At 46.9% G+C, this 27,073-nt stretch overlaps 1 protein-coding gene across 1 annotated transcript in view; it reads right to left on the bottom strand.

Moving 5' to 3' along the window:
• RFTN1 (raftlin, lipid raft linker 1) overlaps positions 1–27,073 on the bottom strand; it is a 248,109-nt gene that overhangs the window by 125,465 nt on the left and 95,571 nt on the right. Inside the window, exon 3 of the mRNA XM_045297683.1 lies at positions 18,003–18,189. Within this exon, the coding sequence (XP_045153618.1) occupies positions 18,003–18,189 (187 nt within the window). The remainder of the gene's footprint in view (positions 1–18,002; positions 18,190–27,073) is intronic.

The raw sequence follows: 27,073 nt of genomic DNA, 5'->3' as shown, positions 1-27,073 counted from the left end.
ATATTCTGTGGGACTTGAAATGGGGAAATAAATGTGTAAAAGGCTATCTTATAACGACTGCTGTCAACAGCATCAGGAGGCTTGGCAGCGCTGTGAGATAGTCAACTGCAAGGTCAGCAGTTCAAACCCACCAGCCTGCTCTGTGGGAGAAAGATGCGAGTGTTTGTTCTGGGTAAAGACTTCCAGTCTCAAAAACCCTGGACAGGTTCCTATGAGTCAGAATCTACTTGATGGCAGTGGATTTCGGTCAACAGAGTTAGACAATCTCGTGCAACAATACAGTTAGATTGTATTAGGAGTTGGACTACTCGCTGCAAGGTCAGTAGTTCGAAACTACCAGGCACTCTGAAAGAAAGATGAGGCTTCCTACTCCTGAAGATTCACAACTCTTTTTAATGTGACTGAACGATGGCAGTGTATGATATGTGAACCACATGCCAATAACACTATAATAAAAATACAGGGGGTGGGGAAAAAAGATTTACAGTCTCAGAAACCGCCAGGAGCCTGTAATCAAGGTGCTGGCTGTCCCACTTCCTCTGAAAGCAGGCAGGGAGAATCTGACCTGGCCTTCCCCTGCCGCTCGTGGTTCCAGACGTTCCTCAGCTGTGGCAGCACAGACCCACTCTCTGCCTCCATCTCCATCCAGCTTTCTTCTCTCTGTCCCCTCCTTCTCTCTCTCCTAAGGACCGCCCAGGTGGCGTAGTGCTTAGCACGTGGGCTGTGAGCCACCTGATTGGCACTTCGAAACTGCCAGCAGCTCTGAGGGAGAAAGACTGGGCTTTCTACTCCCATAAAGTCTTAGTTTAGAAACCCTCAGGGGTTACTATGAAGCCAGCATTGGCTCGATGGCAAGGAGTTGGGGGGTTTGTTTTGGACAAACATCTGGCGCTGGATGTAGGCTCCACCCTTAACCCAGGGCGACCTCATGCCAAGATCCTTGATTACATCTGCACAGACCTTTTCCGCCGCCCTCATAAAGAGTAAACTCCGCAGGTTGTGTTGACGATGGTTTAGACGTATCTTTTGGGGGACCACTATTCAATCCACTACAGACGCCAACACCACAACGGAACCTGCACTCAGTGGGTGATTCTGACCCCTGGAGGACATTTGAGCATGCCAGGAAGTACTTTGGGTTGCCACAGAGGTCAGGGGGGCTGCTAACTACCCCATAATGACAGGATGGGCTCACAAACAATGATCTGGCCCAAAATCTCAACTGTGTCAATTGAGGAAACCCAGCCCAAACTCAGAGCCTGGTCCTGATGGATGCACCATTAACGGGGAACAATGCTAGATACAGACTGATCATAATGTGATTCTGGCTCCTGTGCTTAGCAACTGTGGGGTGCTAGGAAAGCCACTACCCGGAGAGATTTATTTTCTTCATCTTGGCTTTCAGAAGTAAAGGTAAGGTATTTCATGACACTAAGCAAGACTTCTGGCCAGCCAATAAGTAAACGGTAGTTGTCGTAGTTACATAATTTCTTGTCAACTCAATAAATAAGTATAGGGGTGGAGTCTAGCCTGTCAATCAGGTCACCGCCTGGTGCTGCCTCCTTGTGGGAGTGGCCTTCTCATGAAGATTCTGGGAACTTCCTCTCTTTCTCCCTGGAGCCGGGCCACTCTCTCTCTGCCTTCCTGTTCCTGTGGACAAGCCATGAAGAGGCCCTGCGAGAGCCACGCTCTGTGGTTTCATCTTTCTCTTGAAGAACCACACTCAGAGCTGGAGGAGCCATGCAGAGACCCCACACCCACGTTGAGATGCTTCCACCGGCATTGGATTCACAAGACGTTCCACCTCCCGCCTGTGATCTTCCTGCATTCAACATCATTGAATGTGCTGTGTGAGTCACGAGAGGAATATATGGACTAGTTTTGGACATATGGGCTAATATCAGACTTATGGACTTGATCTGAACTCGACTGGGATGTTTTCTCATTACACAAGGGGGTACCCAAAAAACCCAGAATTTTTTTCAAAGCTAGGTATTTACATTTTTTTATAAAACAATCTTATTACCTTCAAAGTACTCTCCATTACACTTAATACATTTTTCCAATCTGCAATTCCATTCTTGGAAACATTTTTCAATCTCATCTGTTTGGATAGCTGACCTCATTTTTTTTCTTCATCTCTTGTATGTCCTCAAAGAAGTCACACAGAGCGAGGTCAGGTGAGTAAGGTACATGGAACAAGAGAGGCATTCTGTTTTGTTGTTGTTGTTTTTTGCTGAAAACTGGAGCACTGAGATGGCTGTTTGAGCAGGTGCATTGTCATGGTGGCAAAACCAGCCCCCCCCTGCCACAAATCAGGTCTTTTTTGTCTCACACTGCTACACAATCTTTTCAGGACCTCTAAATAGAAACCTGGATTGACAGTCTGACCTGGTGGAACAAACTCCAAATGCAGTAAGAGTTGACATTTTCATCCATTCAGGAAGTTGACAGACATCCAGACCAAGGTTTGTTGTCACTTGACGTTTCACCTTTTTGAAACGAGAAAACCACTCATACACTTGAGTTTTTCCCATAGTGTTGTCCTTGTAAGCTATGTGCAACATCACAACAGTTTCTGCAGCATTTTTCCCGAGCAGGAAACCAAATTTCACACCTGCACACTGTTCTCTTAAATCCGCCATCACAAAAACGAGGTTGGAGACAAAAAAGTTCACTGTGACCAGAGAGAACCTTCCCAGGTGATGCCACTGGGTGCACTAACTCAGAGAGACTTGCTGGCTGCTCCCCTAGCAAGGAAAATGCTTACTAAGAAAGCTCCACCCTGCAGAGCTTTTTCCATGTTTTTTGCTTCTTGTTGGTATCTGCTGGTACAATTGTTCTTTGATATAAAGCACTCTCTTTCACTTATATGAGTGTCTCTGGGTTTGTTTCTCTAGTCACCCTGGACTAACACAGTAGTTTTTATGGCTACTAGGTAAGGTTAACTGTCATTAAAAGTTCCTGCAAATGGATACATGCTCTTCATAAGAAAAGTGAGCTTTTGGTTTCTCGTAGGATCCAGGTTGTTTAGTGCTTTGGGCATCTTGGCCATTGAAGAGGCACCCTGGTGGCATAGTGGTTACTTGCTGGGCTATTTCCCTCAAGCTCAGAAGTTCGAAACCACCAGCCTCTCTGAGGGAGACAAATTAGGCTTTCTACTTCTGTGAAAAGACTTCCAGTCTCAGAAACCCACCAGGGCAGTTCTACCCTGCCCGATAGGGTTGCCATGAGGCAGGCTCGATGACAGCGAGTTTGAGTTTGGAATTTTGAGGCCATTGAAATTTGAGAATAAAAATGCCATGGGGATCATTCGGAGTATTCTAAGTCCTGCATGCCCCGCCCCCCACCCCCTCCTTTCCCAGAGCAGAGATTATGGCCATTGAATTCTCTCTGACAAAGGTGACTCCCTAGAGTACATGACAGGGAACCAGGGATTGAATCTTGATTTTATTTAGTTAGAGAGCAGAGGGAAATAATGCACTACTGGGCCTAGTTTTCAGGGAATCATTTCATGCAAAAAGGAACAAAACGTGGTCAGTTTGTTGTAGGAAGCTCCAAATGTTTTGTTCAAGGACAGCCCGTGTTCTGAAACGAGTCTGGGGATCAGACAGGCCTCTGGTTCTGCGGCCTAGCCATTGAGTCTGGCATGTTGGCTAAGCCAAGATGCTGGCGATTCCGAGGCCCTTCTATGAGCTGCAGAGCCTGTGAGCTGGAAGATGGTATATTTCTGAGCCAAGAGTCTCAAGATGCAACGTAAGTTCTATTCCCACCACACCATCTCACTCCGCCACGCTGCACTTCAGTGCTAAGTAGTTATTAATAACTCTTTCAGCCTCATTTTCCTCGGAGGCAAAATGGGAGGTGGGACTTAAGTGAAGAGAATGGTTTCTTTCAGCGCCAAAACAGTGTAAGTCTAAAACCTCCGTGAACGCATAATAATATTTCAACGAAAACAACCATCAAGAGGACATAGTGAGAATTATCACACTTAACTGTATACAGGGATGAAGAAAAGTGCTCGCAGACCCTCAGAAACAGGTGTTGGATGAATACAAGTTACTAATTTGGTCTTTAAGTCTTTCGTAGCCATTTTAAGTCCCAACTCATGAACGGATGAATAGGACGCAAATGAAATGAGTACTTTACTAAAACCATATTTACAGCATTTACCTCTTTGTAGAATGGTTTCCGTATTTCAGCCACTTAAAAAAATTACAGGAAATGGCTCAATAAATTACAGAGGTAATCATTATATCAAAATCTCAAGCACATTTAAGTCACTGATAATGTCCTTATATGGACCTGGGGGTTCTTGCTCACCTGTTCCTGCATTCACAGACAAGAACGTAACAGTCCATGAAAAGCATCTTTTGCAGCACCCTGCAAAGCCGGCGCTCATTACATCTTGTTCAGCTTGATAAACACCCACCCTCATCCATCTCACTTACCACTAATTGACAAATGTGAGAAAAGACCAAAAAAAAAAAGTCTTTGCCCAAAAGATGGGATAGAAGACGGTCTGAGCTCCTAAACGTAATAAAAGGTAAGTATATAAATCCAAATATTTAGAATTACTTGCAACTGGGTTACTTACTCTGTATGTATGTGATCCTCAAAACCGTATTTTAGGTCCTCGCGCAATGCCATTGAGTAAGTCTTCCCAGACAGCCCATTCTTAATGAAAGACTGTGTGTGCTTATCGGGGGTGGGGGTGGAGGCAGTTGGTGGGGGGATTGCCTTTTTAAAATGTATTTTACTGAAAAAAAATAGACATTTCACAGTCCTGTATTTGCATACGTTTTAAGATCAATAAGACGTTTTAAAGAGATTTCATGCTTGTGTTTCGGTGACTTGGGGACCTGCGTGCAGTTCTCTGTCGTTTGGAAATACTTCTGGGGAAAGAGGGGGACCCGCTGGTATGCTAATTCTCTCCCTCAGAGGGGACAAGTACACACACAGGTTCTGTGTGTCTGTGTGTGAGAGAGACACGGGCAATCAAGGACAGCTATAAAAACAGAAAGTGGGGGGGGGAAGCAAGTGTTCTCACAGGCCCAATGCCCATCTCTCTTGCTCTCCCTACTCGGGCTGGAGGGACAGAGGAGTAAATAGTCGGCAAGCCATGTAGGTGTGTGGATCTGGGGTGGAAAATTCTCTTTCCCCAAGCAAAAGTGGCTTTGCGCCGGCGGATTAGATTGGAAAGTGCAAACACAAGAATTAACAGTGAATCCCAACACATCAACACGCCAGGGAAGGGTGTCACTCCAGAGCGCGAGGGGAACTCGGAGGAATAAATTACGGTCGTCTCGGGTCATGCTGGACAGCTCCGCGGGGGGGACAGTGGCAGCCCGGGAGAGCTAATCAAGTTCTCCAAACACCTTGAGAAAGCTCCAGACAACTAATGAAGGATGATCCCACCAAGCGGGGGAGGCCCTTCCAATATCTGAATGCAAAATCACCACCTTCACACGAGACCAACACCTTCCTACACCCTCCTCTGGTTTAAGGAGAAAGAGTGTTGGCTCCATCTTCTTCTATCGCAGTCGCGGATGAAACCAGCCGCTGGGCTTCTCAATCACACTAGCAGGTGTCCATCACAGCTGGGTCCAGCGGGGCTTTTCTTCCCCGCGTGGGGTTCCATCAGCATGCCCCAGGGCTGCGCCCAGCCCTGCATTTGCTAGGACATGCCGGCCAAGCACTGCCACCCCCTGCATACATCGCTTCATTATGAAAGGCTCTTCCTAGAAGCCCTGTAATTCTCCCAGGAGTCAGAGTAATTGGTAAAAATTAAACAGGAAGAGACGCAAGACCACTTAAAGGGGACACCTTTCAACTGTAATTTTGAAAAGAATTTTCTTCTCCGGGCCAACATAATTTTGTACTCTCTCGATTCTGCCCTTTCCAAATGCCAAAGAAAATGTCCGTGTTCTCTCAGATGCTATAAAAAAGGCCAACCGCATGCATCTCTACACCACTTAAGGCCCACAGAGATTGTGTTTTCTTTGAAGGCCATCCTTTGGATTTTTTTTTTTTTAAGAAGGGTGAAAAAAGACCGGTGTGCTTGTGGCAGATCACTATTAGGTTGGCAATGGGAAAGAAAGAAAACTCTTCTGAAAGGGTCTGAAGGATGTTGGCTATTCCTTGGGGCCCATGCTGTGTGGCTGCCTTATAAGGACAGGCGTTTGGAGCTGGCCAACATGCAAACGAAAGGCAAACCGGCTCCTATAGGTGCATGGCCCTGTGGTGAATGGCCACAGCAAGATGCCGGCCACGGAAACTAGCCAGCACCGGGATGACAGGGGAGAACTCTCGGGGCCGTTGGGGTGGGGAGGCTTATAAACAAGAGAACAAGGGAGCCTGGGTAGTCTAGTGATTGCTGAGTGTGAGAGGAGAGCAGGCCACTCCCAGGATCCGTGATTAGCTCCCCTGAAATAAGCATCACGCAGGAATCTCAGAGGCGACCAGAGAGCAGCCACGGTGGGGGGTCAGGACGACACAAGCATTTCAATTCTTTCAGAAGCAAGAAATTCTCACATAAAATCCACATTTCCGGCTCCTCTTCGAGGACGGGTATGGGGTAGGAATGACCACAATGGAGACCACTAGGTGACAATGTGCAGAACTCAGCAAGGACACTGGCTCTCCAAGCCCCAGTCTCCATCACTGCACCCGGCTCCTGTTGCCATCTGGGTGGGCAAGCCCTATCTTAGACTAAGGCACAATGCTTCAGGATTTTGGATTCTAGGCTCCGAAAGGGGAGCAAGGGGCAAGGGCTGAGCACTCTTGGAGGTTTGCTTTCCTGGAAGCAGAACGGCAGAAATCCCCAAAGAACTGGCTCTCTCTTCATGACTTGACACCAGAGCTGACTCACGCAAGCAATCTGTGCTTCCCATAAGTACCCGGAATACAGCTTGCTGACACCATCTGAGAGGAAAACTTTTCTCAGACTCCAAGCACAGGGTGAATGTGGGAAGAAGCAACTCACCCTGCATAGCTCTCAGGCACCCTCTGCACCTCTTCTACGAGCCACGAGAGGAACCTGCTCCAGAAGCAACAATCTCGGGGGGCTCCATGGTCAAAGGCTCACCATGAGACCCAATATGGCCTAACGTTTCCGGCTGATCCCCCTGCCTGGGGTGGTCCACCCACACCCCCTTCTATCTCCTCACTGGGTTCTCTGGGTCCACCCTCAGCTTCTTTCCTCATGGTTTGTTCCTGCAAGTCTTATGCTGCTACTACTAGAACTGCTGCCCTGGGGCACGCCTTCAAACTCAGACTCAGGGCCAGCCAGTCGATTCTGACTCGCAGTGACCCTACAGGTCGGTTTCTGAGGCTGTTAACATTTTATGGGAGCAGTTGGTGGTTTTGAATGGCCGACCTTGTGGTTAGCAGCCCAACATGTAACCACTATGCCACCAGGGCTCCTTAGAGCTGGGGGTGCAGTCAAGCGGGGCAATGAATGGCAAGTGACTCATGGGAGTCGAGTCTGAATACCAGTCCCCAGACTCAAAGTGGGCGGGCTCAGAGGTCCAATTTATGCTCCACAGCTCTGCTGAATCAGGCAAAGGCAGAGAAACTGGCCCCCTGCTGTGTTCCTCCCCTCCCTATCCTGTTTTCACACTCACTTACTGAGTGCTTCTGGGAACCCTTGCTTCACAGTCACTTCGATGTGAATTCTCAGAATCGTCTTAAGGGAGAGCCCGACCCATGGCATGTCTCCTCTAGTCTCACCCCTTCCTGCCCTCCCTCCTCCAATTGGTCCTTCTAGTTCCTCAGGATAAGAACTCATTTGTATATTGATTTTTTCCCCCTTCCTTCATGCTTCCCCTTCCCAGTTAAAAACATTAAATCCATTATTTCTTCCTCTCAGACACCTCTAAGGCCCAACCTTTCCTTTATTTTCTTACTACAACCAACTTGTGTTGCCCCACCATAGCTGACAACAAGCTATGTTTTCCTGACCCTTCTCGTGGTCGCTGCTCTGGTTTAAAACCCAACAAAGGCAGTGGTGTCCCACGGACTTCAGGGGAAATCCAAACTTCTTAGCCAGAGCATCAGGGCCTCCTGAGACAGGCACACACACTCCTCCTGGCTTTTCTCGCTCCTTCTGTAGAACCATGTGCTCCGTCACTCCACCTTTCAACCAGATCTGCTTCGCTAAACTCCAGGCCCATCTGCCTAGTCCTAATGCCACGAATGCTCCTTCCACCTTGTTCAAATCCACCCATGATTCCTGATTCCAAGCAAACGGAGAGCCATGAAGCCCCATGTTCTAAAGCATCCCAAATTAATACATTCCAGGTGGGAAGTGCAAACCAAGAGTCACAGATTTAGCTGGGCATTAATGCCATTTGTATTTATAGTTTATTCCTCTGGTTTTTGCCAAGTCACCACGTGTCTGTCAGCTTGTCATACTGTGGTGGCTTGTGTGTGGCTGTGATACTGGAAACCATGTCACTGGTATTTCCGATGCCAGCAGGGTCACTTGAGGTGAGCAGGCTTGAGCAGAGTTTCCCGACTAAGAACAGATGAAGAAGAAGGAATAGGCTGTCCATTTCAGAGGAGTTAGCCTCTGAAAACCTTATGGAGAGCACAGAAATAGTGTCAGATCTTGACAACCTCGTGAGCAGCAGAGCAGTCAGACACAGTGCCAAAAGACGAAGCCCTCCGGTTGGAAGGCACTTAAGATACGACTAAGCAAGAGCTACCTGCTCAAAAGAGAGTTGACCATCACGGGAGGGAAGGAGTAAAGCCTTTGAGACCTTCATGTGCTGATGGGGCATGGCTCACAATTGGAATAGCTGTCAATATCTATTAAAAATTGAAACTTCACATATATGAGGTATGAATCTAGGATGGTTGGAAGTGGTCAAAAATGAAATGGAATGCATAAAGATCAGTACCCTAGGTGTTAGTGTGCTGACATGGGCTGATGGGCATGGACCATTTTGAATCAGAACATCGTATGGTCTATTATGTTGAGAATAACAAATTCAAGAGGACTGCTGTTGCATTTGTCATCACAAAGGAACATTTCAAGATCTATCTTGAAAATCAATCTTGAAGATCTATCTTGAGGTACCATGTTGTCTGTGATAGGAGAGTATCTATCTCTGTACAAGGAAATTCCGTCAATACGACTATTATTCAACTTCATGCACCAACCACTAAAGCTAGTGATAAGGAAACGGAATTGCTCAAACATGCGATCAATATGCATTGGTGATTATTGACCATTAGAACGCAAGAGGTGGAAATAAAGAGGAAGAAATAGTATTTAGAAATATAATCTTGGTGATAGAATGGAGCTGGAGATCACATGATATGATTTTGCAAGACCAATGAATTCATCATCGCGAATACCTTTTCTCAACAACACAAAAGGCAATTTGACCCAGAAATAAAATTGACCACATCTGTGTGAAGAGATGGCAGAGAAGCTCAGGATCAGCAGCTGAAAGGAGGCCAGTGGCTGGTTGTGGAACAGATCATCACCTGCTGAGATGTAAGTTCAGGTAAGATTCTATAGGAAAAATACTGAATGATGTAGGAAGCATCAAAAGAAGATGGAAAGAATATAGAGTCTCTGTACCAAAAAGACCTAATCTACACCCGACTATTTCAAGAGGCAGCACACGATCAAGAACCAAGTCCAAGCTGCACGGAAAAGCAATAGCCCCAAACAAGGCTCCAGAGCTGATGAAACATTGAAAGCACTCAGTCCCCTGTGCCAAGAAATTGTGAAGACAGCTACCTGGCCAACTGCACCCATTCTAAAGAAAGCTGACCCAACAGAATCCTCAATATCATTGATATCACAAGCAAGTAACATTTTGCTTAAGATCTTCCAACAACAGAATGCTGCCAGAGGTTCAGGCAAGATTCGGAATGGAACATGGAACAAAGGATATCATTGCTGATGTCAGATGGATCTTGCCTGAAAGAAAAGAACACCAGAAAGATGTTTACTTGTGTTTTATTTACTATGAAGGCCATTCGACTGTGTGGGCCATACCAAACTATGGATAGCCTGGAGAAGAATGGGGATTCCTGAAAACTTAACTATGCTCGAGTGGAAAATGTACATGGATCGAGAGGCAGTTGTGCAAACAGAACAAAGGAATACTGCATGGCTTAAAATCAAGAAAGGTGTGCATCAGGGCTGTATCCTCTCACCAAGCATGCTGAGCAAGTAGTTTGGGAAACTGGACTATATGAAAAAAAAGTGGAATCAGGATTGGAGGAAGGCATATTAATAACCTACTATATGCAGATAAAAAAACCTTGCTTGGTGAAAGTGAGAACTTGAAGCACTTGCTGATGAAGATCAAGGATTGCAGCCTTCATGGATTGCATCTCGATGTAAAGAAGACCAAAATCCTTACCGGTGAACCAATATGCAGCATCATGATAAACAGAGGAGAGGTTGATGCTGCCAAGATGTCTTCTTGATTGGATCCACAATCAATGCTCATGGAAGCAACAGTTAAGAGACGAAAGGAGGCAATGCATGGGATAAAAATGCTGCGCAAGACCTCTTTAAGATGTTGATGAGCAAGGATGTTAATTTGAGAACTAAGGTGTGCCTGACTCAAGCCATGGTGTTTTCAGTTGCTTCAGATTAATGTGAAAGGTAAACATTGAATAAGGAAGGCTGAGGCAGAATCAATGCATTTGAATTATAGTGCTGGCAACGCATACTGCAAGTACTGTGTACTGCTAAAAGAACAAACAAGTCTCTCTTGGAAGGACAGCCAGAACGCCCCTCAGGGGGAAGGACGGTGAGGCTGTGTCTCGTGTACTTTGGACATGTTGTCAGGAGAGTCCAGTCCCTGGAGAAGGACATCATGCTTGGTAAAGCAAAGAGGCACCAATAAAAAAGGAAGGCCCTAGACAAGATGGATCGGCACAGTGGCTGTAACAATAGGCTCAAACATAGAAACAATTGTGAGTGTGGTGCAGGACCAGGTAGCGTTTTATTCTGTTGTACATCGGGTCACTATGAATCACAACAGGCTTGACAACACTAAACAACAAAACCTTTTGGTCTTAACCGAAAGGTCGGTGGTTCAAGCTCACCCATGGCTTCATGGAAGACAGGCTGATGTGGTGCTTCTCTACAGAGGGCAGCCACGAAAACTCTACAGGGCTGTTCTACTCTGTCCTAACGTTGTCATGGATCTGGGTCAACTCGGTGTCCAAGGGTTTGGTTCTGGTTGAGTAGGTAAGTGTCTGGAGATGGGGAAGCTCCTCAGAGTCATTTCTGCACCACGAAGTTACATCTCACGTGCAGCTTAGGGAAGAGCCCACCGAAAAAGGAGGAGCATGCACCGTCCACAGCGGTACCAGTTATTCTATTGGATGGGTAGATATGGAATCTCCTGCCCCCTCTGCCTCAGTTGACACAGTGTCTCCTCCACGCGCAAGCACCCTCGGTGTGAGTCCATGAGCAGCAACTACCTTCCCAAACAGACTTACTTCCCATTGGGGTGCGCTGTGTGAACCGAGGCAGAGGAGCAGGAGATTCTGCCCTCTTCCTCACACGCATCCTAACATGCCTGCCCAACCAACAGAATAGGTGTAACTAGTATTTCATTGCACGAACAATCTGATCTACAGCCTTGCAATCCCAGGGCATTTACAGAGATGTTCAAGGGCAGTTTTCATTCTACAGCGAAGCCTGTGGCAGCTGCCATTTGTCAGAACTGCCTTGCTTTTCCAGGTCTCCCAAGTTTTCCACCTTGGACAGGGTGCGATCTCATCGCTTTTCTACTGCTAGTTTTAGTGGAACACAGTTGAGTTTGTTTTCTGATAAGCTGCTGCCTTCAACAGGTACCGGCTTTTGCAGATTTTGTTATACGTATCTTCCACCTTCCACAGGGTCTTAGAAAATGTCTACAGAGTTCACAACTATCCGGGTCCCTTGTGCCACGTAAGCTATTGCCCTAGGGGCCCAGGACCCAAATGGCTTCAACTCCCTTAGTGATGAAACCACCCCCACTGGCACCTTGAACCAGCCCCACGTGGGAACAACACCAGTTCACCCAGTGCAAAGTGGAACAGGACAATGTGCATCTTTGACTCGCATTTACAGCTGTAACACAACTTAGAATGAAACCCACACATGATGCATCAGAGCTGACATTTTAATAACGGACTTCTCTTAAGCCATCCATTGTTGAGATCTTTGGCAACTCATTCTAAGGAGAAATGACTTGGGTGTGTGTGTGTGGGGGGTGGGGCGCAGCCTAACTACACCTAGAATTCAAAGTAATGTTCAAATGCAACATATCGTCTGCTAAAAATCACTAAGTGTTCCCAAGAAAAATTGAGAGAAGGAAGTACACATTCTTTCTATTTGATATTTCCACCGCAGCTATTCACTCTTAAGGGATTTTCAAAGTAACTGGCTTTGACTAAATTCAATACACTTAGAATCAAGAGCAATTTTAAGTTAGACTTGTGGTTCAGCCTGACATCTTATAATGAAACGAGCGTTATCAGAATTTTCAAGAGAAGATCAGCAATTTTTTAATAGTTCTAAGGGAAATTTGTCAAAATGGTGGAGGCCGCTGAGTAATAGTGATTGCGCTGAGCTTATGCAAGGATCCATTTATAAATAATTTAGGTAAACTGTCAAAGATGCTTACAAATTATCTGTATTCTGTCACACACACACACACACACACACACACACACACACACACACACACAGTGTTGCTAGAACAGAAATACCACAGTGGATGGCTGTAACAAACAGGAATCCATTGTCTCACAGTTCACGAGGCTACAGCTCTGAATTCAGGGCCCCAGCTCTAGAAGGCTTTCTCAGTGCTGGCTCTGGAGGGGGAGGCCCTTGTCTTCTTGCTACCTCTATAGGCCATGTGTCTTGGTACCAATCTTCCCTTGGGTCTAGGAGCTTCTTGGTACAGGGACCCTGGGTCCAAAGGACATGCTCTGCAGCCAGCTCTTCTTCTTTGATGTAGTAGGTCCCTCGACTCTTTAACTAATACGATAAAAAGTGATGCAGGGTAACTCCCTCTTACATCAGGTCCAGGCTCTGACTCAGTCAGGGTATGGCACACCACCCTAATCCCCTGACAACTGATTAGCTGATCATATCAGGGAATGACCACATTATTAGATAACTGCCAAAGCACTGAAAATCATGGCCCAAGCAAGTTAACACATATTTGGGGGCTGGGGGAGGGCTACAATCCAATCCATGACACTCCACAAAGAAATATTTCATGCTAAGACTTAAATAAAACCTCCCTTCTCGTGCACAGTGCCTCTTAAAAGCTACTCCAAAGTAACCAGGCCCACATTAAAAGCTCCTTCCACTTTCCTCTAGATCTTAAATGCTTCCTCCCCGCCCTCCCCCAACTATCATGATCCCAATTCCACCTTACAAATCTGGCTAGACCAGAGCATGTACACTGGTACAGATAGGGACTGGAAACAGGGAATCCAGGACAGATGAATCCCTCAGGACCAGTGGTGAGAGTGGCGTTACTAGGAGGGTGGAGGGAAGGTGGGGTAGAAAGGGGGTACCAATTACAAGGATCTACATGCCTGGGGGATGGACAACAGAAAAGTGGGTGAAGGGACACGTTGGACAGTGTAAGATATGACAAAATAATAATAACTTATAAATTATCAAGGGTTCGTGAGGGAAGGGGCTTGGGGAGGGAGGGAGAAAATGAGGAGTGGATACCAAGGGCTCAAGTAGAAGGCAAATGTTTTCAGAATGCTGATGGCAACAAGTGTACAAATGTGCTTGACACAATGGATGGATGGATTGTGATAAGAGTTGTAAGAGCCCCCATTAAAGTGATTTTTTAAAAGAGCTCCTTCCACTCAGGAAATATTTCCTTGACCTTCTTTCTAGCAAGAGGTGACCTCTTTTGTGCCCAGACTCCAGGGACCTTATTTTCTCAGTTATACAGTAGGTACCTTGAAAACAGACTTCATGTCCCATTAAGCCTCACACCTACATGTCCTTCAATACTCTCAGCAGAGCTCCCTGAACAATCCTTTACATAAAGTACAAGTTCAACACCTGTTGTCAATGAATGAAGGCATGAATGAGCAAGGCTTGTTTGGTCCTTTTATTTATTTTTCCTGGTCCTGCTGCAGACCCCAAAGGCCAATTACTCGCTAAAACCTTTCTTCTATTTACAGTCCACACACATTAAGGTTGATACCCAACTTTCAATAATCATCCCTTGGCGACTCTTGCTAATAAACTGCTTTGGGCTGATAGTAAGCTAGCAAATTTATCTAATCCTGCATCTCTTCCAGTGTGGTGTACTCGGAAAATATTAAACAGGCACTTATTTCCTTTTTTAAAGCTAAATCACTTCATCTGACCGCATCTCTAGCTGTCAGAACATTGGCAGGCTTTGTGAAAAGTATCATTTTAACTGTCCTTATTAGACATTTATCACAGAAGGTCCCCCTTTGTTTTGTTTTTAGTCCCTAAGCTCCCTACTGATGCAGAACATGTTCGGCAGTGTCCTTTGTTGTTGTTTCAATAGTGTGAGGTCTTTTCCTCATGGTGGAGAAACATATGGTTATTCTATTAGCTAAACGAGACCGTACACGTGCTTTAAAATCATGTTTTATAATAACTTTGGTTCCTACCCCCTGCCCACCCTGATACTTCGGGGGATCAAAAGTGAGAGAAATTCCTTCAGTCGTTTTTAAAAATTCTACATGGTAAATGATCGAGCATTTGCTGCTTTCTTTCTTATTTTTTTTTTAAAGGGAAGTTCCAATGTCCCAGCTCAAAGGCTATCCAAGGAATTTCTTTCTCTATATCTGCTTATCAAGGAGCTGGAATGTTCATTAAAGTCATCCAGACAGCTTTGCACTCTAGTGAACTCAAACCTTGGGAGACAGGCGTCTCTGCTTTCTTGAACATCTTCCAAGGCAATGGCATGGTTCATAGCCTTTCACCAAAGTCTTGTCTTTGTAGCTTGATTCATCTTCTTCTATAGTGTAAGATTATGCGGGCACACCCTCTCCCTGCCCTCGGGGTAAATCAAGAGCCTCCACTTAGCACCCCAGCCTCATTGCTGCCTTCTCATGGGCCAGTCCCAGAAGCAGGGGCTCCCATTCCGAAAGAGGGGCTTCCTTGCCTACCTCACCCCATCAGACCGATATGCAGTTAGAACAGGCACTGAAACCCACTTAGTCCCAGCCCTTCGTTGTACCAACGAGACATGGGGCCCAGAAAAACATCCACTCGTGTGCTCCCCCCACTACAGCACTCACTAGTAGGAGGTGCAGCCAGGACCCAGTTCTCCAGGGAGGAGCCCTGCAGTGCAGTCTCTCCTTCTCGGGTGGGTCTCAAAACTCTCCCTGGGGGTCCAGCGGCGATTCCCAATGTGCTGTGGAGTGCCAGGCACTCGGTCCCTCAGAGTCGTCACATCCTCAGCAGCCCTGCTACTCTACGTGTGGGCCACCATCAGTGTCAATGTCACCTGGGAACGAGTTAGAAATGCAGAGTCTCAGGCCCCGACTCCAGCTACTGAGTAAGACTCGGCCGGCTAACAGCGCCTCCACACGATTCATAAACACAATGACGTTTGAGAATCGATGGTCCACGCTGGGAAAGAGAGACAATGTCACACTGAGAGTCAAGTCCATCGACAATGTGTTGCCGCTGCGCCAACCCTGGGGCTAACATCAGCTCCTATTGTGGAATTACACCGTGGGGTAACCCCGTGCCCGGACCTCAGAACACCACAGCCAATAGAAGAATCCAAGGGTGTCTGGAGTCTAGTGCGCGCCTTCTGGAACCTTGGAGGCGCACGGTCAGTGTTCCTTAGCTTCCTTTCCGAAACTTGGACTCATTTGAGGACCACCGAGTGCCAACATGGAAGGAAGCAAGGTGGAATTGCGAGATGACAGCCTCACCTAATACCAGAGATGCTCAGGCCCCTCCCCGCCCACCCACCCCTGCAAAGGGTCGTCCGTCAGAATCACAGTGCAGGACGGCTGTCAGGCTTCCGACGCAGGCTCAGGAGTCAGCCGGCCTCGGAGCACGACAGAGCTGCTGCCATCTGTGCCACCTGGACCAACCATGGCGCCTCGGCTTCCTCGCCTTTACGACGGGAGTCTTCACAGGAGCTGTTTCATGGGTGAATGATGAGGATAAAGTGATACTTACAAAGCTTGCCACACACAGGAAGGGCTCAAAAAATGTGAGCCATCCCCGTTCTGTACAAGGTGCCAGTGTAAAGAAGAGCTCTAGGACCCTTGGCACCGTTTCCTCTGTGACTGGTCCAGAGACTGGTCGTCAGCAAACAATATAAACAAACAAGCAAGCAGGCAGACCCCAAAATGAAAAAACAATGCGCTTCTGGAGGCAGACAACCAAAAAGAGGGGCTCTGAGCCAGGAGCCTGGCAATCCAGGGCCTTCGTAAAGACGTCCACCAGCTTTCACTTGAAATTCGAATGCAAGTTGACGTGGACTACGGACTACAGGTCCCCGACCTGGGTCAGCCCGGAAGAAATAAAGAACTCTCTCTGCCACAAAGGGAAGCCCGTCCTAGTCACACCACATCACGCCTCACGGCTGTCCCTCCCAAGCACACCGGCCGCACGCGATGCCCACCTCGCAGAGCCACGCGGGAAAGGGAAGGGCCACGGTCAGCTCTCTGACCTCTCTCACCTCCTGGCCCCTTAAAACCCGGCCCCGGCGGTCATTCCTCCCGCAAGGGTTGACCAACGGACCCATCTGATTTTCGATTTTTAGGAAAGTGACGTAAACATTGTGTTTCTTCACTCCCCCTCCATTACAAAGACATTTAAGATTAATATTGATCCTTTTGGGAGACCAACCACCACCTCGCTTCTCCTAATTGTTTCCCCCCCAGTGGCCGCCATGGTCCGTTCTGACTCACAGGGGCACCACAGGCCTTGCAGTAGAACTGGACTCCCCAGGGTTTGCAATGGCTGAGCATCAGAAGTAGAACTCCTGGCTTTCCTTCTGGGGTGCTTCGGGGTGGTCTCCGAAAGCGCTAAAGGAGAGTGCTAGCCATTGGCAGCACCTGGGCAGCCCCCAAAAACAGGCCAGAGGAAGCACTCGCAGTGGGTAGGCCAGTGTGAAAGACAAAACAGCAGCCTGGGGAGGCAAAGAAAGAACCACCCACCCTAGCACTCGACGCAGATTTCCCCCACAAGTGATTGACAGATGTACGGCGGGTTCAAAAATTAGACAGTCTCTCTAGAACCTTGGGGGAGACGGGAAGTTAGTCTATATACAAACAAAACAATAAATCAAGATATCAGGACCAAGCCCACTGCTATTGAGTTGCTGTCTACAGAAAGATATAGATATGTACTGTATAGACGTCCCACAGGGCAGAGGAGACTGTGTGCTGTCTGGTGGGCGTGGCGGGCTTCTTACGGCCAGGTCAGCAGTTCGCACCCAACCGGCAGCTGCTCTGGAGAGGGGTGGAAGCCACCAAGGCTGTTCTACCCTGTCTTCCGGAGCTGACGCGGGGTTGCTATGAGGTGGAACTGACTCACTCAATGGCCCGGGTTTTTGGTGAGTTTGGCTTCTTGATAGAAGCCGACTGCCACTTCACCTGAGGAGTGTCTGGGGAGAGGGGGGGGTTTTGAACTGCCAACCTTGCACTTCACCGCTTCGCCATCCGTGTTCCTGAAGTTCGTATAGGGTCTTTACAGAAACGAATACTACTTTTTGGCCACGCTCATCAGATGAACAGCCCTCTACTTTTACCAGCTCCATCATCCAGAGACGCTTTTTCTGGCTGCGTTTAATCAATGCGGTGAAAGGAGGGGCAGGGTGTAAAACGGGTTGGTGTTCCTTGAGAAGGAAGTGCTGTGGCTCGGGCTCTCCAGCGCGGTCTCCTTACCTATCAGAGCGCAGAGGTCACCTGGACCGGGTGCCGTGTCAAGGGGCCCCAGTTCAACACGCTCTCGTCACAGCGCGAAGCTAACCGTCCACCACACAGACGTCCCTTACCTTTCGGTTTTTTTGACCAGGATGGCCCTGAAGATGTGCTCCAGGGGCGTCTTCGCCTGCTCCCCAGTGGGCTGCACGAAGGGGTGCAGGGCTGCCAGCGAGAAGCCCTGCTGGTAGAGCTCCAGGAGCTGGATGGGCAGGTCTCGCAGGGACGTCAGCCTCACCGCCGAGGACCTCGGGAGCTCCGCTGGGGGAAGAGAGCAGAGGCTCAGCAGAGCCCAGGAGGCCACCCCTCGCCCACCCAGCAAGTCCTCTCTCTGCGCCCGAGGCCAGCAGCCCCAGTTGCCCCCTTGCTAAAAACTAGGCTCCCATGTCAGCTACTGTCTTCACAAGTGAACCGCCTGTCGTCACACTTCCAAGGCGTTTATCACTGGATGCTTAGATCGCCTCTGCTCAGAGACCATAAGGAAGGAAAAGCCATTTGCAGTGGAAGGCAGGGAGGGAGGCAGGGCGAAAGAAAAGGAGGACAGAAAAAGAAAAGACTACATGTAAATATAAAATTGCAGGTGGCAGAAAAACAGCATAAACAAAGACAAACGACAAGCTAAAACAAGATTCTTGAAACATGGGTAATTTCCTTATATTGCAAAATAAAGTACTGCAAACAAAGAAAAATGGACAGAGTATGGACAAATGCCCAATGAAAGAAAAGGTTATTATGCAAGAGTTGAAAAGACATTCTGACGAACTCACCGTGAGAACTATGTCTATCAAAACAATACGTAAATATTTTCACCTATCACATTCTTTTAAAATTTGAATTTCAAGTTTAGTTATTTTTTTGAGAAGGATAGACAGGTGAAACAAAACAAAAGCTTATACAGGGAAGCTTCCACCTCAGCTCTACTGTGATAATTACGTAATTTCAGGTCAGCTTGAGATATTTAAGTGTAGGGGTGAAGTTTAGCCTGTCAATCAGGCCACAGCCTCCCTGTGGGCGTGGCCCTCCCTGTGGGCGTGGCCCTCTCATACCCCCTCTCTCTCTGACTTTACCTCCCTGCTGGCCGACCCTCATTGCTGCCAGTCACTGCCATTGGATCCACAGGAATGTGCACCCACCAGCCTGCGATCTTCCTGTATCCTGCATCACTGCATGAGGCTGCGTGATCTGAAGAGGGCTTTATGGAATAGTGTCGGATATAGGGACTTGAGTTGGACTGGGCTGGGATGTTTTCCTGTATATAACTACTTCTTGATAGAAAGCTCTTTCTTACACATATATGAGTGTCCCTGGATTTGTTTTTCTGGCCTAACACACCTACCCTTTGACTCCCTGATACCTGCCTAGAGGAAATCCATAGTGTTTCAGTGTTTCATACACAGCAACAATCTCTAAATCCACACACAAGCAAACAGGTCTGTAGTAGCCACACACTCCCCCTTTCTACAAATGGTGGAGTGTGATGTCACACCTGGCCTTTGATCAATTCACTGTGTACTTTTCTTAGAGGCCTCTCCTCATTCCTTTTCTTACAGGTGTACGTGTCCTACTGTTGTTTTGCTGGGAAATGCTATAATGGAAACACAGCTCCTACACGATTTCACATGTGCGCACACAGGAGAGCTGAAAACTAAAGTTCTCGGTGCGGAGGTGCTGGTGTTAACAACAGACACAGGTGTCGTTGTGCAGGTAATGCCACACTGCGGTCTCCTCTCCTCGGTGACGGACAAGGATGCCCCTTTCCCTCTGTTCCAGCAAAAAGGTATCCCACCAAAATTTTTTGCTTGGTTAATCTCATAGATGAATATATATATATATGAAGTTATAATTTGCACTAGTCTCATTAGATAGTGCATGTCTGTTTCTTTGTTTAAAATCATTTTATTGGAGGCTCATACCACTCTTATCACAATCCATACATCGATTGAATCAGGCATGTTTGTACATATGTTGCCCTCATTCTTTTCTAGACATTTACTTTCTAATAAGCCCTTGGTATCAGCTCCTTCCACGCGCCCCACCCACCCTCATAACCCCGATAGGTTGTACATTGTTATTATTTTCATCTCTCACACCGACCGCTGTCTCCCTTCCCCCATGGTTTCTGTTGTTCTTCCCCCTGAAGAGGGGTGTGTGGTTATGTGTCCTTCACTGAGATCGGTTCCCCTATTTTCCCTTCCTCTTCCCCTTTCCCCCCTACCCTTCTGGTATCACGATTCCCACTCCTGTTTCAGGATTCTGAGTGTCATTTTTCTTAGTGGACATTTCGTGTTTAAATGCTTTCTGTATGTCTTTCTTTAAAAAATCATTTTATTGGGGGCTCATACAACTCTTATCACAATCCACACCCTGTACGTCCTCTTCTGGGAACTGTTCAGACACCTTGACAACGTTTCTATTGGGTCGCCAACCCTTTTTTGACTTTCTATCTCCGGAAGGTTAAGCTCTGACTTGTGACACCAGTATCAAATATCTTCCCCCCTTGACTCTGCCTAGGGTGGCTTTGGCTATGAAATACTTTCTCGATGAAATTGAATTTTCCAGTCTTTTCTTCTACAGCCTTTAGTCTTATGGCACAGCAGAAGGGCAGGAGATTATAAAACAATTCTCGTGTCATTTCTTGTAATGCATATTTCATTTTCTGCATATAAACTCTTGATCCATTTGGAATTTATCTGGCACAAAGCATGCACTGTGAATCCAACACGCTGCCCCAGATGTATTCCCTGTTCATTGATTTGAGATGCACGTGTATCATCTGTATTGTTCCTGAATGTGTCTACCTCTATGCACGTGACCCATTAATCTATCTATCTGTGTAACAGTACAACACTGTTCTAACTAGGCTAGTGCCATATTACATTTTAATATCCTCCCATTTCCCTGTCCAGTTACGGAATCTTCTTGTATATTGTTGTTTTGTTTTTCCATATGGTTTTTTAAACCAGCTTATTGAGTTCTGCCTGCCACTATCCCTCACCCCACAAAAAAACAACCCTGTAGACATTTTTATTGGACTACGTTCACGTTATAGTTTAATTGAGGGAAATGGAAATACTCATGGTGTTGTGAGTTTCTTCCTAAGGACACAGGATGATTCTTTTTTTTAAAGACTTTGTTTGGGTCCCTCAGGAGCATATGGAAGTTTTATTAAGCTTAATCCTAGTTATTTTATATTTTATTATATAATAATATTAATAATATTAAAAACTAAACTCACTGCCATCAAGTTGATGCTGACGCACAGCATCCCTATAGTGCAGGGTGGAACTGCCCCTGTGTTTCTGAGACCGTAGCTCTTTTTTTTTTTTTAATCATTTTATTAGGGGCTCATATAACTCTTATCACAATCCATACATACATCAATTGTGTAAAGCACATTTGTACATTTATTGCTCTCATCATTCTCAAAACATTTGCTCTCCATTTAAGCCCCTGGCATCAGATCCTCTTTTTATCCCCTCCCTCCCCGCTCCCCCCTCCCTCATGAGCCCTTGATAATTTATAAATTATTGTTTTGTCATATCTTGCCCTGTCCAATGTCTCCCTTCACCCACTTTTCTATCGTCCGTCCCCCAGGGAGGAGAGACCGTAGCTCTTTACGAGAGTCGATAACCTCATCTTTCTCCCTCAGAGTGGAGCTGGTTTCAAACTGCTGACCTTGTGGTCAGCAGCCCAGTGCATAACACATTATGCCAACAGGGCTCCTTCCTAGAATACTTTTGTGATGCCCTCAGTGAGTGAAAAAGAAAAAGCCGGGAGAAGGAGTGTGCCCTCACGACTGGTGGGCATGCCTGATACCTTCTGGAGGCCAAGGTAGGGTTTCCCTTTAGCCCTAAAAGTGCACATCCCATTTGTCCAGCAGCACCAGCACTGGGTACTAATCCTATGTCCAGACTCGGGAATGCTTTTCAAGATATTGAGCAAAACCGGTCATTGCAGAGTTATTTGTAATATCAAAAACCTTGAAACCCCCCCAAAATCCTTTTTTGGGAGATTGAACCCTGGGAGCCCCATTGATGAAATCCCACAACTCTTAGGAAGATTAAAGTAAATCTGTTGTGTGCTGATACTGAATATCTATAATATATAGATCATTGCCTCCTTGCCACCCTACCGGAGAGCGGAACTGCCTCACAGGGCTGCAGTCTTTGTGGGAGCTGACTGCTACCTCCTCCTCTCGCGGAGCAGCTGGGCAGGTTCAACTGCTGACGTCATGGTGAACAGCGGAGCTCTCGCCAGGGGCTCCTCTAAGATACATTACGAAGTTAAAACTCCCAGTCCCTCACAGTGTTTACTGCACGATCACCCTGTGAGAAAAATATGTGTGTGTGTAGGAGGGTGGAGATATGAACTAAAATTTGTTATCTGGAAAAATAATCACAGGCATGACAACATTGGTGCGAGGAACTGGAGTAAGGGGTCCAGGGTAAAGCCGTGTGTACTTTATTTTATACTTTCCGAACAATTATCATCCACAGGGCCATTTAGCAGTGGGTTTGTGGCATCTTTCAATTTTATTCTTTATATGTACAAAGAAGATGATGTTCATTAACATTTTAATGCATCAAAAATAATGTGCTTTAAAAAATAAATGTGAAAATGAAATGTAGGGGCACTTAAGAATTTCACGTAACATCATTTCTCATTTCCATCTATCATGTGAGAACTTACAGGAAAAACTAATCTATAGCGATGATTCACTGGAAAGCAAGCATCCAGCATCCTGGAGGAAACCTCCATTAATAATAGTGACAAATAAATGCAAGACTGGTCAGGAAAGCAGAAGGGCCCTTCTGGATCTGAGGCTGGCTGCAAATTCTAAAGGGGAGACTGGTGATTGACTAAGAGCCTCTCTGTGTTTCATGTGTACAACCCCCACCCCCAAACTTTAGAGTAGGGGGTCCTCGGAGTGAAGCCCCTGATCCATAAGCAACAGCATCTCTGAGATCTTGTTAAGCGACGCAGAATGCTGGCCACACCCTACTGGCTGAATCAGTGCCTGGGACAAGGCCCAGAGATCCACGTTTCCACAGCCCACCGGGCGGTTCTGATGCGGGGAACCACTGCTCTAGACGGTCTTCTCCTTGGCCCTTTTCCCACCCACTCTCCTTTCCGGAGGTAAGGAGACTGCGGAACTAGGCGTTTGTGCCCACCTGTTACCTCTGCCCCAATCTCGGGACCTCACTCCACCGAGCCAGACCCAGTCCAAACAGACCCATCTTGGAAGGCCTGCTCAGGCTTTCCCCAGCCTGTACTGAGGGCGGGCAGTGCCTCCTGGGAGCACCCCTCTGTCCCCCTCAACCCCACCACGACCTAAAGCCGGAGCTAAAGAGTCTCACTCACAGCTGATATCTCAGTGCACTGTGGTAGAAAATGAATATGGGTGCAAACGATCCATGCTGAACATATCAAAGTGCCAGGTACAGGCAGGAACAGTGTGGCCGATTTTCCTTTTGGGTCAAGCTCCAATGTGGCTCAGCCCGGAACTGAGTAGGAGTCTGTCTTGATAGAAATGTCGCTTTGTGTGCCTCCCGACACAAGGCCTCCTGCACACAGGCTGTGCAAGGGAACCTGGCAGATCTCTGCTGTCCAGGGGGTTACAAAGCCACTGAACCCAAAGGGTGTAACCACATGTGGTACCCACTGGCTGCTGGTGTGTGTGTGTGTGTGTGTGTGTGTGTTTGTGTAAAGCGGAATGGATTTTTTTTAAAGTTCTACTGTAGACTGGGTGAAGGTTTACACCACAGATGATCGGTTGAACATCCCACAGTCTGTACACATGTTGCTTCAACGCATCCATTGCCATCCCCTCAATCGACCATCGCTTATCCAGCTCCGCCTCTGTGTTTCCTGTCCATTCCTCTGGCTTTCCTAACCCCTTGGAGCCTTGTCCTTAGGTAAGAGCTGCCTTTTAAAAAATCTCAAGTGGCTGAATCTTCCAATAGGAGTGGGGGTAGAGTTCAATTAGAGGGTGGAGGGTGATTGAGGGCTACCAATCACCAATTGAGGGCTACCTCTTGCGGGGGGGGGGTTGCCAGTCTCTATGCGACCAAGTGAACCGGTCTCCTTCATGACCCTGGGCTTTGTCCCACACGGAATGCATTTTGGGGGGGAGTGCCACCTTTCTGAAGGGTATTTGCCACCGGACAGATCAAAGTTAACCCAGCTGTGTCTGCAGCAGAGAACCGCCCCTTCTCTGTGACAAGGGCCAGAGCATCTGTGAGTCATCAGCGCTCAGACCTCCAGCTCAGCCAGGCTCCAGGGCCTCTCCCATGTTGAGGTTTGCAGGAGCCTCAAAACGAGTATTATTTTCACAAAATAAACATCTACTAAGATTTTGATAGCTTACATAAATGCAAGAGACACGAGTTTCCTCTTTTGCATCAACACTATAAAAGTAAATAAATACAAGCAGTCAATGTGTTTACAAGACTCAGGATTCTAATAAGAGCTACTTCAAGCCTGGCCATGTACACACTCCGTGTCCTTGAACAAATGGAGAAAACAGCACTAGTCAGCATGTCATGACAGAGCCGTCATGAAAACAATAAGGAGCCTGTGTCACAATGGTTCACTGCTGGCTGCTACACCTTGTGCTGCTAAGCACAAGGTCAGCAGTTCAAAACCACTGACCCCTCCAAGGGAAAAAGATGAGACTTTCTACTCCCATAAAGAGCCCAGTCTCATTACAAATCCAGCTAGACCAGAGCATGTACACTGGTACAGATAAGAGCTCGGAACAGATGGAACAGATAAACCCTCCCCCCCAGGAACAGTAATGGGAGGAGGGATCCCATGAGGGTAGGGGGAAGGTGGGGGGAGAAAGGGGAACTGAGTTCAATGACGGCTATACTGTACCCCACCCACCCACCAGGGTGATGAACCACAGAAACATGGGCGAAGGGAGAGAGCGGACAATGTAAAATATGAAAATAATAATAATTTATCATATTTCAAGGGTAGATGAGGGTGGGAGGATGGGGGAGGGAGGGAAAAAAAGAGGAGCTGATACCAAGGGCTCAAGTAGAAAGAAAATGTTTTGAAAAGGAATGATGGCAACCTATGTACAAATGTGCTTGACACAATGGATGTATGGACTGTTACAAGAGCTGTATGAGCCCCCAAGAAAATGATTTGTGTTTTAAAAAGAGAGTTGCTGTCTCAGAAACCCACAGGAGCTGTTCTACTCTGTCTTATATTTTCACCACAGGTCGGGGTCTGCTGGATCACAGTGAGTGAGTGATCAAAGACTGGTGGTTTAAACACACCAGCAGCTCTGGGGCAGAAAGGCCTTTTATGAAGATTGCAGGCAATGCAACCCTATGGAGCAGCTCTACTGGGTAACAGGCAGGGCCACTGAGTCCGAAGCAACCCGCCCACCAGTGTACAACGACAATGCGGGTGGAAGTGACACAGCTCAGCACACTCACAGCCAGTGGCCATGACAGCGGTAGGTGGCAAATTGGCAGGGAATGGTGATGCCATTATGGTCCCAGAGGCCAACAAACGATCCCTGTCCCCGGCCCCATCCCTTCACCCCAGGCAGAAAACAAGAACCCTAGATCTGTGCACTCAAAATATTAGTCGATCAACTGCTTTAGAGTTACATGCTTCCTAAATAAAAGATCCTACCTTTTAAATTTTCATCTTGAAACCCAGAGTTGCATCGCCTGTCAAAACTCAGCAATTTTATGGCTTTAATTTTTGGTATGCAAGCTGTCAAAAATAAGTTTCGCCTCATGGTTGAAAGACAAATAAAAATGAATCTCGACAATCTTATCACAATAATAATACTAAAGCAGGCTCCTATTGCAAATATGATTCAAAGCCTTAATTTCCTGTTTCTACTTGAACGTTAACCTTAAAAATAAAGCCAAAACCTAATTCTTATAAAGCGACCGGTATTCCCGGGTTATCACTAGAAAAATACACTGAAGAATGATGGGTCTGTTCAGAGAAGACATTGCAAGCATCGCCTCTCAGTCTGTCTCTCACCCTACCCAGAAGGGTCACCCTCTGGTTTGTTGATATGTGCCTGATTCTGCTTACAAATGACGTCATTCTGGGCAAGTCATGTGGCTCCCTCCCTATCTCCTGGGTCCCTCTCTTTCATAGAGTGAAGACCCCGGATGCAGAATGCTGGAAGAAGTCTCCAACTTGGCAATGTCGTAATTTTATTATTTCAATTTGGAGACTGAAGTTAAGTGTCTGCTTCTCACCGTGCAGACGATGTCCCGTGATCCGCACACGTTTTCATTTTGCAAACTAGAAGAGTTTCCCCCCGAAAGAGGAACTGATACCAAGAGTTCAAGCAGACAATGTTTTGGAAATGATGACAGCAACATATGTACAAATATGCTTGATGCGATTGATGTATGGAATGTTCTAAGAGTTGTAAGAGCCCCCCATAAAATGATTCAAATAAATAAATAAAAATAAAATGCACCCCCCCAAAGTTTCCCCAGAAATGAAAGCACAATCATACATTCTGGTGAGAGGAGAGACAGACAGATGGGTGGAGGGATGGAAAGAGACAGCCTGCTGCCAGGCTGGCAGCCTAAAATCCCTCTTGCCCAAGCGCTGCAGTTTCTAGGCTGCCCAAGCCCCGGTGAAGAGTCTATGCACCTACTAGGAGAGAGGGAGTTTTCTAGGGCAAGTTCTAGGGAAGAGATACCGGGACTCTGGTGAAGAGGAAATAGAGACGTGTTAGAAGTGTTCCTGGGGATGATGGGTCCCCGTCATCCAAAAGGAGAGCTTCAAGGGTGAGCCAAAAAGAATTGCCACCAAGCTTCCAGTTCATGCGTGAGCCGTGCATAGCCCCTAGTTTACTCCAACAAAACATGTCCACCCGTGTCCTCTGGGTTCATGGATGAATGCAGCCAGGTTCTCTCAATAATACACTTGCCTTCGTCTTGTTAAGGGGACCTTTGTTGCCATAAAACATGATTTTGAGATCAGGGCTAAACTCAAATTTTTAACAACTCAAGTATACAGGTTCCCAAATCACTGATGCTTTGCAACAAGTTTATGGGCACGCTGCCCCAGAGGGAAAGGCAGATTTCCAAAAGACAGGGCATTTTAAGGAAGGCCAGGAAGACCTCGAAGATGAGCCAAGGGAGGAAAGATA

This window comes from Echinops telfairi, unplaced genomic scaffold (genome assembly GCF_000313985.2).
Source record: "Echinops telfairi isolate 266 unplaced genomic scaffold, ASM31398v2 ScPeMD7_7420;HRSCAF=8458, whole genome shotgun sequence".
Taxonomy (NCBI): Eukaryota; Metazoa; Chordata; class Mammalia; order Afrosoricida; family Tenrecidae; genus Echinops; species Echinops telfairi.
The sequence above is the reverse complement of the archived record's forward strand: the minus strand, read 5'-3'. Positions and strand labels throughout refer to the sequence as shown.